Raw genomic sequence first — 16,082 nt, 5'->3', positions numbered from 1 at the left:
CGGCAACGGCACCCTTTGCGGCTCTGGTGTCGCCAGTGATGCTTCGTGGTGGTGGTGTTGTTGTTGATGTGTCAGCACAGCGTTCACGCCAACTAGTTAACTACAGTGATTAGCACCTGGACGCTTGCCTTTCGTCGCGTCCCCGAAGGCGACTTCCACAACAGGGGAACAGGGGAAATGATGGCTCTCGTCATCGTCGCCGTCCGGGCGTCACACAGGTGTTATTGGACATCACAACAAGGGTGGATAAGGGTCAGAGGCAAGTTGGATGTGAGACGCATTGCTCCATAGGCTCAGACGGGGAAGATTGCTGAAACACCCCTCTACGTATGATTCTGGCCGTAATGTCCACTTGTGGTATCCTCCTGACTCCTGGCAGTCTGTCTGCGCTGCCTCGCGAGGAAGATCTCACGGTCAATTCCGGTGATCGCGGCCTGGCCGAGGGTTGGGTCCCAACTGCAGGACTGCAGGACTTCAGGACTGCGGGAATGAAAAGTGGGTCTGCCCGTTCGGCCCCTGGCGATATCCACTTGGCCATGGGTCCTCCCGTCTTTGGGGGGAGGGCGCTGTTGGCGTGGGCGGCATTGCAGGTAGCACCATAACTGCAGACTCCCAGAAGAGACCCGATCCCTGGTCGACATGAAGCGATAGCCAGGTAGCACCGGCATGCCACCGGTGCCTTCGAGCCCTGGTAACACAGTATGCCAGTGACATGCTGCAGTAGCTTGCAGGCCGCGCCGCCGCTCAGCCGGCCGAGATCTCAATGGAAGATTCTGTTCGAGCCGCGAGCTGCCACCTCAACCCAGCAACCACGACCGATCCTTCGGTAGAGGATTATCTAGCTAGATCTTGAGACTGCAAGCTTCCTATCCATCTAAACCCTAACCCGAGGCGAAAGCTTGGCTGGACACTAGCAGCCTCGGTGTTTCAGAGTTAGCGGTGATGGAGCACCTCGAGACAGCAGACGAACTCGGCCAGTCCTGATTCTCAAGTACACCGAGCTCTGAGCCTGCGTGGCATGAAATCCGTGACACGATGTATCTCCATCGGTCCTCCCCGATTCCTTGACCCTTCGACCCCGATCATCCTCATCCTCCCATATCTACACCTCTCCATTCCTTCTCGTTCAGATCGGTTCGGCTTCAGCGTCCCAACCTAGTTAGGTGCCCCGCTAGTGAAGCTTTTCACTAGTACATGGTTGGCCAAGATTTTCTTCCCGCATTTCCAGCGCGATTTCCAAAGCCATTTCTAGCACCCGTTTATTTAATTGATTCATTTGTTCCTTGAACCCCTACAACCCTTGGACCCTTTGGACCCCAAACAGAATTGATCACACATGATGCCGAGATCCGTTCAGCACTGGCCAGGGGGGAATTCCCACTTGCATCCAACCACACCCAGAACCAGATTTATCTCTGGACGAGATCAAAGAGGAAGTCAAGGGCTGGCTACTATTTGTACAGGTATGTCTTTATAGCACTCATTCAATTTTCTTTCGAACAACCACGCTTTCAGCGCTAACTTGCAGCCAGGAAAATTGGGTGTCTGCCGCAAACGCAGGTGTTTCCTCCGATGCGGAATATGAGCTAAAGCACCGGCGGCAACTGGTGGAAAAGTGGGCTTCGGCTACACAGGAATTTCGTGATGTGAATTCAACTCGGTCAAATCCGTCAAATCTCCGAAGTCCCTAGAACTAATTATTTTCTTTCCCCCTCATTCAGGCATACCAATCGCGTGCGCCTGTGGGTCTTCCAGGCACAGAGGGGCCAAAATCGAATGCACCCATTGAAGGCCTTCGGTACCCAGCCGAAGCATTGGAACGTATCTATGACACTCTTCAGCCAGAATGTTCCCTCGGCCTTATTTGTTTTGCCCCTGTTGACGAGGCCCATCCTGAAAATCGGGCGCGATTGGTAAAATTCGCCATCCTGTCGTATAACTATGATATCGAGACTGGGCACATTTTAGGCGATAACTACATTCCATATGAGGCTCTCCTCAACCCAGCAACCACGACCGATCCTTCGGTAGAGGATTATCTGCCCTGGCTAGATCTTGAGACTGCAAGCTTCCTATCCATCTATCTCACACATACTGGCACTGTACTCTACCTCGGTAATGAAGGCCCGTATATGTTGGTTGATGAACTAGGCCTACAAAGTGGGCGCCTGACAATTGTCGAGTATGAAGTCAATGGGAGTGTGAGAGATTCCGTTGAGATCCGCCCATTTAATATGAAAATGCCGTACTTGTACGCTTTCGTTAACTGGAAAGGTTTTGATAATATCAAACATACTCGTGGTGCTTATAGACACCAAAATACGCCGTGAGTATCCCTTGACCTACCAAGTCAACCCAACAAACTAACGCATGATATCAGACTTGACATGGACCTACCGGTCGTCGATATTCTCTGTCAAGCTAAGGAGGCTAACCAACTTCCAAACTCAATGATCCTCTGTGACCGAGAGCAGTGGACAAGCGATGTCAAGCTTTATGCCCCGGGCTACTTGGCTCTCGAGGCCGAAGGGCGCGGGGGAGACTACCCCCTAACCCGTCTCACTGTACCAGACGAGAATATTAAGAAGCAGGTTATGATCAGGGTGCAGGACCCCAATTTCTCACATCCCCATTTTTCATTCATTTCTCTGGGCCAATTTCCATGAATCTACCAGCTTGAAGTGAAGAGAGCCGTTATGATGCCTTGGAAAGTTAGGATTACACATTCTTAATTGAACGTGCGGCAGATCAAGCGAGATCGAGGAGGTCTTTGTTGAATTTACCGAGTCTTCCAATATACCCACGATGTCACTTATCTGAATTGTCTTGGAGTCGTACGAACGTTGACCCAAGAAATTCCCGTAAATCAAGATAAACCCCGAGGCCGGGAGACCAGTGCCCCTTTATGCATTCTGCTCGGTTCGCACGGCTGAAATCAGTAGCGATTGGCCGCAAACCATTTCATTCTCATGCTTATTTCCGATTTGCTCTGCGGTTTTGCGGTTTTGCACGGGCGGGTAATTTCCCGAAACGATCGACAGTGCACGTTTTTGGCAGCGTACGGTAATTTTACGCGTGGCGTACCGCTGGCCGTTTGCGCCTTTTTTTTTGCCTCAACTCGACTCGACTCGGCCTGCTTTTCCCTTTCGACTCTCTCGCCTCGTTCCACCCGCCATGTCTTTGATCTCTCTGATGCTTCAAAGTGGCTCAAGGCTACGCGGCTAACAGCGGCGTTTGTCCGCCCTGTGCCTCCTGCACGAGAGTCCCCGCTCGTCAGCGATCGCCAGTACTCCCACATGTATGGCAGCGCCTCCCCCGATCCGGGCGATCTGGTCATGGACATCAGGACCAAGCCCCCGTTGACTTTCTTGGCGAATAGGAGCAATAAATTCCCCTCTTTTGAAGAAGAAGCTCGCCCTACCACCACTCTTCCCCCCAACGGATTGTGGCCTCCGCCCGGGAACGACGGCACCGCCGTCGACATCTATCGACTATGTTCTCAGCCCTTATCCCTCGGCTCAACGCGATCAAGCAGCGAGTCCCGCTGCTGAACCAGCTGCATCTGAACTTTATCTTTGTACATTACGCCTATATCATCTCCTGGGTGCTCATCAGCTCCATCCTCATCTACCCCGGCGGCCATCTCTCCTACACAGATGCTCTCTTCCAATCGTCCGGTGCCGCCACCCAGAGCGGGCTGAACACGGTCGACATCAACAAGCTGAGCCTCTACCAGCAGATTGTGCTCTATTTTGTTGCGATTTTCTGCACCCCGATCTTCATCCATAGCGCGCTGGTCTTTATCCGACTGTATTGGTTCGAGAAGCGGTTCCAGCACGTGGTTCGGGATGCCCGCGCCTTGCGCACCACCCGGTCCCGCATGGATACGATGACCCAGGACAAGGACAGCGAGGAGATCAATCGGGCGGAGTTGGGGATTGGCGGCCGACCGATTGTGGTGCTGCGGAACAATGCGGGGGATGCCCGAGGCCATCGACTCCCCGACCCGACGCCCAAGGCCCCCGACGCTCCAGAGCAGGAAGAGACCCCCGACGGAAAGAAGACCAGTGAGCGCTCCAGCTCCGAGAAGACGGAGACCCCCCGGCCGAACGTGGACTCGGGCTGGGGAGTCTGCGGGTGCCGTCCCAGCTGAGCCCCGAGCACCACATCGCCTTCCTCGAGAACCAGCGCAAGAACAAAGGCGCCCTGCGCATCCCCAGCCCCCGCGAGTACGACCGCGGCGGAGTCCCCGAAGCCCTGGAGGACGGCGAGGACGAGGAGCCCGAGCAGGTGCAGCAGCCTTCAAGCCCACAGGAGGATCGCCGACGGAGCTCGACGGACTCGGACGAGGTCGATCAAGTTGGTCCTCTGGAGGGACCTCACATTACAATCAATGAGCCGGATTTCACACGCACCCGCACACGAGGTAACACCTTCTCGCGCCTGGATACGAGGCCCACCATCCGTGACACCATGACCAAGGATGCCGACGACACCGGGCTGGGCCCGGTGACCACCAAGAATACTTTCCGGGGCATCTTCCGATCGTTGACCCAGGAGCGGGAGCGGCCCACCCAGCCGTATCTGAGCTGGAACGCCACCGTGGCGCGCAATTCCAACTTTGTGGATCTGACGGAGGAGCAGCGTGACGAACTCGGTGGCATTGAGTACCGCGCGCTGAAGACGTTGGCCGTGGTGCTGATTTCGTACTATGTTGGTTTCCATCTCTTCGGCCTGGTCAGTCTGGTTGGCTGGATTATGACGGTGGACACCTGGGGCAACGTGGTAAAAGAAGACGGCGTGGGACGGCCATGGTGGGGTATCTTCACCTCTGCGTCTGCCTTCAATGATTTAGGATTCACTCTGACGCCGGATTCGATGTACTCGTTCCAGAGGGCGATCTTCCCGCTGCTTCTCATGTCTTTCTTGATAATTATTGGCAATACCGGGTTCCCATGCATGCTGCGCTTGACGATTTGGACGCTGTCGAAGTTTGCTCGGCAAGGAACGGCCTTCTGGGAGGAATTGAAATTCCTGCTGGATCATCCCCGTCGCTGCTTTACTCTTCTTTTTCCTCGCAACGCTACGTGGTGGTTGTTTGCGATCCTGGTGGCTTTGAACGGCATTGATCTGATTTTCTTCATTATCTTGGACGTGAGTGCTCTGCTCTTGAGGTTGGGGTTGGTGTTTTGGGGCTTCCCAACTGATGCTAACCATCTTGTTGACAGTTGAACGATCCCACGGTGACCAACTTGCCACCCGGGATCCGTGTCTTGGACGGCTTCTTCCAGGCCGCCTCCACTCGCACCGCCGGCTTTGGCATTGTGAGCCTGTCGGACCTCCACCCGGCCATTCAGGTGTCCTACCTGATCATGATGTATATCTCCGTCTTCCCCATTGCCATCTCCATGCGTCGAACGAACGTGTACGAGGAGAAGAGTCTGGGCATCTATGGCTTTGAAGACGAGACTGAAGTGGATGACCACACCTCGCCCAGTTATATTGGTGCTCACTTGCGGCGTCAGCTGAGTTTCGATCTGTGGTACGTATTTTTGGGGCTCTTCGTCATTGCCATCGCGGAAGGCGGTCGGTTGGAGGACGCGCAGGACTATTCCTTCCAGCTGTTCACCGTTCTGTTTGAGGTGGTGTCGGCCTACGGTACCGTGGGATTGTCCTTCGGATACCCCGGCGTCAACACCTCCTTCTCCGGCCAGTTCAACGTGGTGTCCAAGCTGGTGATCATTGCCATGCAGATCCGCGGACGCCATCGTGGCCTGCCCTACGCACTGGACCGTGCCGTGCTGCTGCCGTCGGATGCCCTGAACCGACACGAGGCCGCTGAAACGGAGCGCCGGATGCGCCGGCGGGCCTCGAATCTCAGTGGCGGCGAGTCTATCGGTCGGCCCCAGTCTGGCCGCCTGTCGCAGTCGCAGGCTGACGCCCTGTCGACCGGGCTGGAATCTCACGACTGGCAAACCCATCCTGCGCCGAATGGAGACGCCTTGGTGCATCGCTCGTCGACTGTGCGTTCGGCCCGGTAACGATGGCAGGGCCGGCCTTGCTCCGTATCTCCTTGGTTGGCATTTTGTGTATATTTTCATCATCTATAGAGGTCTTGGCGTTCTGGTTGTTAGGGACACACGAGCAGGGGAAACTCGCGGTTAGTCACATTTGGATTGTATCTGGCACATCTTGGACATATACGAGCCTCCTCACGAGGACTAACTTTGATTCTGTATCCATCGCGCCTCGTAGCTGTCTGATGGGGGTGCATGACGTAGGTGTCCTCCACGCAGTGCGGGTTGTTTACATTCTTTTTCCGATTGCGGTCGCTTCCGCCCTCCCGTCCAACTTACCCCTGGCGCACTCCCAATCTCCGGACCTTTGTTTTTCGGGGAACGAGCAACGGAACGGACGCAGTAGAGAGCCTTCTGATGTCATGTTGTGGGAACAGGATGTCATTTCAGGGCCTTCGAGGACGCATTTGGACTGACTGGCGATCGTTGGGGAGCCATCGCTGGCGCAGATTTGCCTGGGTGCGCCGGGCGTCCATGCACAAAATATACTTTCCCGTATAGTTAAACTCCACACGGAAAGTTGGTCGTGGCTCGTTCCTTCACGACTGCACCACCCACCTTGAGGGTACGAAGACGGCTCTTGCCAGAAATGCACCGTGCAGTGTCTGTGTCCAAATCTCTTGCCGCGCAATATCTGGTCAAGTAAGGTTCCTATGAGTCTAATGGCAATTGATGATTTGCAGGCCATCCACAGAAGCGAGACTTTCTGACGTGACTTTGATACTTTGATCCGCACAGGCACTTGTCACGGTAAGTTTTCTAGTTTCCCACCGAAGCCCAAACGATGCGTCGGCATCGCAAACGGATCCCAATTGGCACTTTCCCTTTCTGGGTTGCCAGCATACCACAGACGGCCATGATCTCATCAGTCTCGGTGAGGTCCGGCTGAGATCTTAAAAACACAATCAGCTTCGTCTAGCTCCTCTCCGTCACCTCTGAACCTCTCTCCCGTCTTCGGCATTCGTTCGACCACTAACCAGAACCCCAAGATATAGACGCGACTCGCGTGCTTCATCTGCTTCATCTGCCACGTCATACCCAACTCGTACCCAGCATGGATGATCGACGTCTTCCACCCGAGTATGCCCACCGCTACAGCAGCGCCACTTCACAATTTCCCCAGCTCACACCTACTGATGTCCCCAAGGCCCCCATCGTGCCAACGGTGACTGGCGCGGCCGCGTCACCCGAGCGGACCCCCGAGTGCTCCCCTGGTTTCACCCCCGAGGCTGGTCGCGACGCCGGCGACTCATCATCGCCGCGGTAGTGGCAGTGGTGGTAATTGTGGTGGTAGTCGGTGCAGTGGAGGGCGTCAGGGCCAACCGATACCCCGATTATACGCCGTTGAACTATCAGCTGGTCGATACATACCAGGGGACTTCCTTCTTCAATCAGTTCAATTATTTCTCCGATAAAGACCCCACCAACGGGTTCGTGGTGTATGTCAACGAGGAGGTGGCGCAGGATCTCAACCTCACCTATGCGACGGGCACCTCGGCCGTCCTGCGCGTGGACTCCTTCACGCCCAAGGCCGTGGCGGGTCGCAACTCGGTGCGCATCGAGTCCAAAGCCAGCTACGACACGGGCCTGTTCGTGTTTGATATCATCCACACCCCCTACGGCTGTGGGACCTGGCCTGCACTGTGGCTGACCGACGGGTACAACTGGCCCATAAACGGCGAGATTGATATCCTCGAATCCACCAACTGGGCTTCGCACGGCAACGAGGTGACTCTGCACACCACGCCCGGCTGCAAGATGAACGTCAAGCGCAAGGAGACCGGCTCCGCCGCGTACGAGACGTGCGATAACAGCACCAACGGCAATGCTGGCTGCGGCGTGATCGGCGACCCGTCCACGTACGGACCAGCATTGAACCAGAATGGCGGTGGGGTACGTACACTCAGCATCCTTGCTTCTGATGCGAAACCACGAGGCAATCATCCACTGATGCACAGATTCCAGATTTACGCCCTCGAGCTTCGCGACGCAGGCATCCGCGCCTGGTTCTTCCCCCGCAACGCGATCCCATCCGACATCTTGGGATCCAACGGCAAGCCCGACCCTTCGACCTGGGGCACCGCGCTGGCGGACTTCCCCAGTACGGAATGCGACATCGCCTCGCACTTCCGCAACCAAAGCATCGTCGCCAATATCGATCTGTGCGGTGAGCTGGCGGCACAGCCGCAGTATTACACCCAGATGTACAAGTGTCCCGCGACATGCTCCGACTTCGTGGCGAACAATCCGAGTAGCTTTGAGGAGGCATATTGGGAGTTTGGGGGGTTCAAGGTTTTCCAAGCGATTTAGAAAATGCTTATTTTAGCCGGTTATTCTCTTTTTCTTTTTGTGTTCTTGCTTGGTTTTAGGTCATTTTCTTAATCTGGAAGATATCCCTATGGCTTTGAGTTAGCTTCGACCGGGTCGGTGGTGTTTTGGTCTTAAGCGTGTTTTGGGTGGTGGGAGTCAAGGACGTCCATTACATTGTTGAGCAATCCAGATATCGCAATATAATACACGGTAAATTCGGCGCCGAAAACGCCTACTTTGGACGCCATTTTAAGCGTGCTATTTACCAATATTAGTCACGCGCCAAATGGCCACGCCAGCCAGTAGTTTGGCCTAGCCTTGTTGGGTAACAACCGATCGCTGCATTGTGGTCGCGCGACCGAGGGTGAGAAGGGTGAGTGTGCAATAGACAGGGTGAGAAGCCAGACGAGAGCGGGTGATTCTCACCCTCCGTCGCGCGACCACAGAATAACCCTTTCAGTCGGACAGGAACAAACAGTGCTAGATATGGGATCAGCACCGTCTATGTACTTAGGACGGCGCAACGCACACTCCATCCGCCTCACTCAGGCATTCGGCTCTTCTGTCTCGCGATCTCCTAATCGCAAACAAATACAAGGACTGTCTGATAGGATATTAGCCATTTCTCGCGCAGTAGCCGGCCTGCGCGCTGCTCCACGCGGATCCATAGAGATTATCCACTGGGCAAGCGAATCTTTTTCGAACTGGGTTATTTTATGACCTGATGGGCGCTTATCAACGCGAGAGATTTGGACGTGTACGCGCGTGTGTAGTGTAGTAAGTGGTATTACGTATATCTTCGCTGCTGCCCGAAGAGATTTGATGCGGCCATTTTGAAGATCACCCCGGGCTAATAAGATCTTGCCCTCTTGATTGGCCAATTTCTGCGAAGATTCGTAGGGTATGTGTAGTTGTGTGAGCAGGGAGAGATTGACATATTATCGCGTTGGCCGTATCTTAGCCTGCTCTCCTTCTACGAGTTTTGGGAAGGCGGTAGACTACCAATCTAAGCGGTCTGGAAGTGGGTCCTATGGTGTTCAAACTTTTGCTGTCACTGTAACTTGATATTTTTGTATCGTCGTTTTCGCAATGCACGCGCCTAACAAATCTCAGCCCCTGATAGTGGGACCGACCACTGATCACATGATGTGGGATCGGTCGCTGTGAGAGATCAGAACGGAATAATTGATTGTCCTTCCCGTCATGGGAAGGACGCTAAGCTAAATACTTCTGATGATGCTTATGTAACATGATACCCGGTGGGCCTAGTAGCCAGACAGCCAGGGGCTGTCGGATTATAGTTCCGCCGCCCGTGGACTGCCTGAGGCAGTAACAGGTCCTGGGACCACATCCCAGAACTTCGGTCACTGGGGCCCCACTGAGCCCTCAGTAGGGTGCGACGGTCAATGCTCAGCAGGGCGCCCCCTATATTCGCTTATGTAAGCTCGGTAATAGTATGAAATATGTGGTATCTATGTAGTTACATTCCTGAATTAGCCCGGTTTTGTTTACCCGGTATGTACTTCTTACCATCTCCTATAAACGTTTTACTAGTTTTCTACTACTTACAGTACCTACAGTACTAGTTAACCCTCCCCTACAGCATCATAGCGCAATACGTATCGACTTGGTCGCAGCATCGATCTACTAAGATTTCAGATCTTATTAATACTGCACCTTTTTCTCTTGAGCAGGATCCTCCACGGGAGGTTGACGCAGAACTAGTTGACTCACATTCTTTTTGACTTTGGCCATCTTGCCAACGCCTGTCGGTCGGGACTTGAAGAAGCAGAGAACTACTGTAGATACTTCCCAGTTAGGAAGTGGATGTGGATGTGTAAAAAACCAGGTAAAAACTGGTATTGGTGGGTCGAGGAGATACGTGGACAGGTGTAAGGTAAGGTAAGCGTTTGAAATGAAAGTGGGTGGAATTGGGTGCCTGAGGTTGCGCACCCTACTGAACTCTCAGTGGGGCCCCACTGACATGTGATCACACCACATCCTCCCCCACTTGGCCGTCCTCGTCGTCAAAGAATTCCTTCTGGCTGAAGATCTATATCAAAGAGCCCTTCTATCTGTCGCGCCCATGTGCGCGTGCAACCACCATCCACCAATTATTTCTATTGTAGACGTTTCAGAGATCACCGGCCGTCGTCTAGCCTTTGATATCGAGGTCTTTGAATGAGCATTAAGCCTGGAATAGCATCAAGAGGCCCGTTCAGCGGTCTCCCTGGCCTGTCAGGGTGTCGAGGATGTGTGGCAGCGTGTAGGGTAAAATATGGCTGCCTCGACGGCCTGGTGCGATCAGAATCGTTTATATGCGTCGTTTCGCCTCACTTCAACACTCCGTCGTCACGATTTTTCATGTCCCACGACCACGGAAATTCGTTCGATTCGCTTAAAGATTTCCCTGCCGCCGTCCGTCCAGCCCTCCGTGCGAAGCTCGCTGCGTTAGCAGCCTATCAAGCTGCGAGCCCTCCTCGCCGCGGTCGTCCGAAAAGACCTTTGCGTCAGATGGACGCGTTTGGTGAGCTCTTCTGGCACCTCTTGAATGAATCGTTCGTTACTCATGATGTCCGTACAGGCAATCCTTACGTCGAGCCGCCTGAAGAGGCAGAGACTGTCGAGGTTAGCCTTACCGCCGCCAGCCAGTTCTTTTCGGGGGGTCACAGTAACGACCCCGCCGCTGCTAAATATTACGTCCGCCGCCCTGGCCCTTTGGGCTGTAGAGGAGTCTCCTCTTTCGTCTCTGGACGAAGAGATCCTGGCATTAGCCGAGGATGAGCTGCCTGCCGAGGGTGCAGCGCCCGCGGCGCTTTCTCAGTCGTCTGTAGCGCCCTATAAGCGCAAGACGCCGGACACGCAGAGCCTACGGCGGTCTCCTCGCCTAGCCCCTACTGTCCGGGCTAGTGGTATTCAGGGAGTAGACATCCCCAGTCCTCCGGAGGTTCAGGTCGTGTCGTCGGGTCCTTCTTCCGCAGCGCCGCCTATAGCGCTGACCCCGACCCCTCCTATGCCGTCCGTACCTTCCCCTGTACCGGCTACGCTATCCTCTGCTCTGCCCGTACCCCCTCCTGTGTTATCCGTGGTACCGCCTCCTACTCCGCCTATAGCGCCTCCTTTTATACTATCCGTGGTGTCTCCCTCCGCGCCGGCCACAGCCACCACTTGTCCGCTTGACCAGTTTAACCTGACGAGTGACGGGAACCCTATAGCTCATCTTGCCCAGGGTCGTGAGGCGGAGCTGCTCCAGGCCCGCCTTACGCCCGAATCTCCGAATGTGGATTGGCGGATAGGGAAGGATGGGACGCCCGCGTATAAGAACGTGGCGACAACCAAATACCGGATTGTAGGGTCGTTGGGGCAGCGTGTTGGTTATACCGCGCCTGAGGGGGAGGAGTGTGTAGCGTGTCAGAAGGGCTATGGCCCGTTCAAGTCCTGTCGTATTGCTAGGACGAAAGACGCCGCCGCCTCCTTGGGCGCGTGTATGAACTGCGCATTCGGCGGTAGTGGAGCCACTTGCTCGTTCCGGATTGACCAGCCTGACTGGGTCCGTGATTATTTCGTGCAGTTCTTCCCGGGGTTCACTTTCGTCCCTGGTTCTGCACGGAAGAGCCGCAGCAAGGGTAAAGGCCACTCCGAGCCCGTTAGGGAGACTACCGCGCAGTCGGCGCCTGCCACCCCAGCTGGGCCTACCGCCAGTGCCGCGCCCGTAGCAGGGCCCGCGGCTGTTCCTACAGCGGCGGCCGTAACAGCGCCTGTGTCGGTCGTTACTACTACACCTGCAGGAGGCCCGGCATCTGTCTCGTCCGTTGCGCCTGTGACAGCCCTACGCCTGCCTCGACTGCCGTCCCCGCCTCGGCCGCCACTGCTACCAGCGCTGTCTCGACCAGCCTAGCTATCAGTGTGCCTCTGGTTGGGCCTCGGTACCAGTCTCCCTTAGTGGACGTCGATTCCAACGACTGTCTAGCCTTGATGGCTGCTGTTGCTGAGCTCGACGTGATTCAGGAGCGCCTTAATTTTGATCGTCAGGCGTTGGTTCGCCGGCTATCGGTCCTTGCGGCCGCAGATGCCGCGCCGATTATTCAGACCTGGGGTGGTGCGCTTAGGGGCAGTAAGGGGCGGTAGGCTTCTCTTTTCTTGTTGTTCTGTCTGTACGGAGCTCTGCCTCCGTATCTAGTTTAGTTATCCGAATAAACCATTAAGTGATTCTATTCCCTTCGTAGTCGTTGCTGTCTCTTAGCAAGACTTGCCCTTTTAACGGGTCTGATCTGCTGGAGCTATCTCAGAGGCTGTCTAGGTCTTTCTCTGCGTCCTGTAAGGGCTTCCTTCTTGATAGGTTCAGAAATGCTAGAGCCCTTTCGGAGGCAGTCTAGGTCTTCTCCCTATCCCCTGAGGTCTTACGGCTTCGCCGCTCGATCCCTAGTATCTTCGCTTCCTGCGAAATGCATACGGCGTCTTTATAAGTGTAGTCTCGACCTGTCGCTTACTGTCCTGAGTGGTCTCTTCTGTGGCCTGGGTGATTCTTGACGCATCAACCTTTTCCCTATCGCTATTGCGTAGACGCTCGACTGCGTCTGTCTGGCTTTCGTGATGGTTTGCATGTAGCTTTGACTTCTCTGGCTGCTCGTCTACAGCCTGTCTTTCTTCTTGAGTGTCCTGTTACGATGATAGAAAAGAGCCAACTGGAAAGGTAACCAGGTGCATTCAACGAGACAACGAAGGTGAAGAAGGAAGAAACTACGGAGGCTCTGGCAACTATCTTGTCGAGGGCTTATGCAAACAGGCCCCATCAGGTTAGCTTAGTCGGGTGTTTCCATCACTCCGCGTCCATCAGGTGATCTCCGTCCATCGTTCTGTCATGCGTCACAGGATGGACGTATGTGTTTTCTGAAGGGAGATTCCTTTCTTTTGAAAAAGGACTACCTACAGGTAGATATGTTTTTTTCTCTTCTTTTCCTCAAACGTCAGTGCATCGTTGAATATACCGAGTTTTTCTGATTAGGCTGGCTATAAACATTATGTTTACTTCTATATACCTTATGGAGGATATAACGGTCATTAATACTATATCAGTGCAAGCTGATACTGTATAGCCTAGTATGCAGAAACGACGAATGATATCAAGCGGAACCAATATAGACGAATAACATTGGTTGATTGAGAAGGAAAATAGGGGGGGCCCGCTTTCGCCGTGGTAAATGATCAGGACGTTCGCCCGTCTTCTTAGGCCGGCGTGGACTTCCCTCTTGGTCCTTTCGGCGAGAAAATAGAAGTTGGACCACTCGTTTCATGGCTGTTGGGCATTGGGTGTGGCCAAGGAGAAGGAGAGAGGGAAGAATGACGTTTCTTTTCTTTATCTATTGACAGGGAGAGAAATGGAGAACTTGGCCCCCGCCCCCCAGCCTCCCGTCATGGCTATGCAGCGGCCTTTCAGCGAGGGAACAAATTTGGACTAGATGAATTTCTTAATTCTGCAGGTAGGTATAGACCTTGGCGTGGTCCGACTCGGGTTCTAACAAAGCGACTAGCGCTCGTGTATGATCTCACTCTACAAATAACCAGAAATTTGGTCATCGCAGTACTGCACAAACGTCGCTGCAGCACCCGTCCCACCCTCCGCCCTCGTTCTCATTGCCAGTAACAAGTCCTGTCTCGGATTCGGATGAAGCCGGCCCCAGGGGAGTACATATTTCCCTCCGTCAGAAATTGTGAGCTCACCAGAGAGCCCAGCCCAGAGCTCCGTGTAAGCACCCATCCTGGCTGGATATAAAAGGGGGGAAACGAACCAGGGCACCCATGGGGACAGATGGCGAGTCAGCGCTGACTTCAGGTTGCCGGGGTTCACAGCCACGCTTAGAATTCCGTGAGAACCGATCTCATCGGCAAAGGCGTGGGCCAGGAACCAGTTGCCAACCTTTGTATTCTCATAATTGCGTTGGGGGTCTGTGTCTGGCCGCAAAAGCTCGTCCAGATTCACACCCTCTTTGGGAGTGGAAAGATCCACGGTCACCGATGCTGTCCAGATAATCCGCACGGTGGCGGGCGGCTCGTTCTGAGCGGTGTGTTTCAACAGGGGTAGAAGAAGCTTGGTCAATAAATGTGGGCCGAGGCAGTTGGTCGCAAACTGGAGCTCATGGCCCTGCGGTGAAAGGGAGCCACGCGGTGGGTTGGAGACGCCGGCGTTGTTGAACAGGACGTCGAGCCGGGACTCGTTGAAAGTGATTGTCTCCACGGCGGCTTTGATGGAAGTCAAGTCGTCTAGATTGACGGGAAGGAAGCAGATATCCCCTCTGGACGAAGGCTGGAGAGACTTGATTCCTGCAATAGCTTCTACAGCCTTCCATTCTGAGCGCCCAGCGAGATACACCTTGCCTCCAGCTCCGTAGAGAATCGTACACAGCTCGAGACCCACGCCGGAATAACCGCCGGTGACGACAAACACCCTGCCCTCTTGGCTCGGAAGGTTTGACTCAGTCAGAGTCGGGTGCGGTGGAAAGAACTGTGACCAAGTGGTTCCCATGATGATGGCACTCAACCGTGAGAAAGGTGGCCGCGGCTCACACGCTTGCGATCAGGCGTACAAACTTGGCCCGACTGCAAGCGCACAGACCGCTTCGAATGCCCCAGACCTCCCATTTGAAGATGTCAAGCGTACCACTATCGGTATCGGCTAGTACTGGAGATTGTCCAACGAGGCTGCGATGAAGATCAGATAGATGGATGACGGTAGAAAAACAGGTGATTCGCTGTCCCCTGGTCCGTACGAGCGCACTAGTGCCCGTCGGCAGAGACCCGGCTGTTGGATCTAAGAGAGGAACGTACTACTCCCTATATTTTTTATATATTTTTATTTTATCTATACACTATACCTATTCGCACGACATATATTCCATGGCAGTATAGACTAGGAACTGAGCGCAGTCGGGAGACGGCGGGAAAGAAACCGGTCCGTGCGGGGATTAGCCCCTAGTTCAGATTAGTTCAAACTCGGGCGCGCGAGACGGGCGAAATTTGCAGCCAGAATCGCCCACCACAGAATAGACTGATGAGCGTCTGTATACGCATTCCACCAAAATGAGGTTTACCAAAATTCAACGGATCCAATTCCTCATAGAGGAGATGTCAGAAATCCTGAGGGAGATGCAAGATGAAGAGACACCCGCAGCACCGGCAGAAACATCAGTATTATTCACGGGAGCAACAATCGAACTGATACCGCTCAGGGTATCAATATGGGGCAGCCCCCAGTTATGGGGCTAGGCACTGAGACGGACAGTCAGAGTGAGGGCACGAATACTGAGAGCAGTAACAGTAGCTCTTGGAACTCAGAAACGGAAGTCCCGGAGGTTTGCGTCCGTTGCTTCAATATGTGGGAGGGACACGTCAGCGCCGGTCAATTCGATCTTCCTATGTGCGTGTTCGACGAGGGCCGAAAGCGTAAGAAGTGTCGGTACTGCTCTAGTCGGCGGAGCGAATGTGTAAAGGTTAGTAGGGTTCTCAAACTTAGAAAGGACACTAACCGAAGAGAACTCTAGGTACCAATATCACTTCGCGAGCCTGTTCTACATCGGCTGGCCCAGCTAGACCGCGCGGTACTAGAGGGGGATACGCTAAAGATCGACAGGAAGCGGATGAAATTCCAGGAGACATACTTCGTAGCGCACGGGATGGTCAGGCGCACGTTATCTAGCG

At 54.3% G+C, this 16,082-nt stretch overlaps 5 protein-coding genes across 5 annotated transcripts; 4 read left to right on the top strand and 1 right to left on the bottom strand.

Moving 5' to 3' along the window:
* Positions 1 to 344: 344 nt before the first annotated feature.
* On the top strand, positions 345 to 602 carry N7482_010699 (uncharacterized protein; the record flags this gene model as incomplete). The annotated part of the gene is made up of 1 exon (XM_056692823.1): positions 345 to 602. The coding sequence occupies one exon, from the start codon at positions 345 to 347 to the stop codon at positions 600 to 602; it is 258 nt and encodes an 85-aa protein (XP_056538780.1).
* A 2,891-nt stretch (positions 603 to 3,493) lies between these two features.
* Positions 3,494 to 6,041, top strand: N7482_010698 (potassium ion transporter; the record flags this gene model as incomplete). The annotated part of the gene is made up of 3 exons (XM_056692822.1): positions 3,494 to 4,111; positions 4,150 to 5,154; positions 5,229 to 6,041. 3 exons carry the CDS (start codon positions 3,494 to 3,496, stop codon positions 6,039 to 6,041), a joined length of 2,436 nt encoding a protein of 811 aa, XP_056538779.1.
* Positions 6,042 to 7,131: 1,090 nt separating this feature from the next.
* N7482_010697 (glycoside hydrolase family 16 protein) lies at positions 7,132 to 8,387 on the top strand (the record flags this gene model as incomplete). The annotated part of the gene is given in 3 exon segments (XM_056692821.1): positions 7,132 to 7,291; positions 7,306 to 7,970; positions 8,043 to 8,387. The coding sequence occupies 3 exon segments, from the start codon at positions 7,132 to 7,134 to the stop codon at positions 8,385 to 8,387; spliced, it is 1,170 nt and encodes a 389-aa protein (XP_056538778.1).
* Positions 8,388 to 10,959: 2,572 nt separating this feature from the next.
* On the top strand, positions 10,960 to 12,285 carry N7482_010696 (DUF3716 domain-containing protein; the record flags this gene model as incomplete). Its single annotated transcript, XM_056692820.1, has 1 exon — positions 10,960 to 12,285. One exon carries the CDS (start codon positions 10,960 to 10,962, stop codon positions 12,283 to 12,285), a length of 1,326 nt encoding a protein of 441 aa, XP_056538777.1.
* Positions 12,286 to 13,938: 1,653 nt separating this feature from the next.
* N7482_010695 (steroid dehydrogenase) lies at positions 13,939 to 14,910 on the bottom strand (the record flags this gene model as incomplete). Its single annotated transcript, XM_056692819.1, has 1 exon — positions 13,939 to 14,910. The coding sequence occupies one exon, from the start codon at positions 14,908 to 14,910 to the stop codon at positions 13,939 to 13,941; it is 972 nt and encodes a 323-aa protein (XP_056538776.1).
* Between the last annotated feature and the right edge of the window lie 1,172 nt (positions 14,911 to 16,082).

This window comes from Penicillium canariense (genome assembly GCF_028826845.1).
Source record: "Penicillium canariense strain IBT 26290 chromosome Unknown utg000008l_segment0_segment0, whole genome shotgun sequence".
NCBI lineage: Eukaryota > Fungi > Ascomycota > Eurotiomycetes > Eurotiales > Aspergillaceae > Penicillium > Penicillium canariense.
This window is presented reverse-complemented; position numbering and strand designations above follow the sequence as displayed.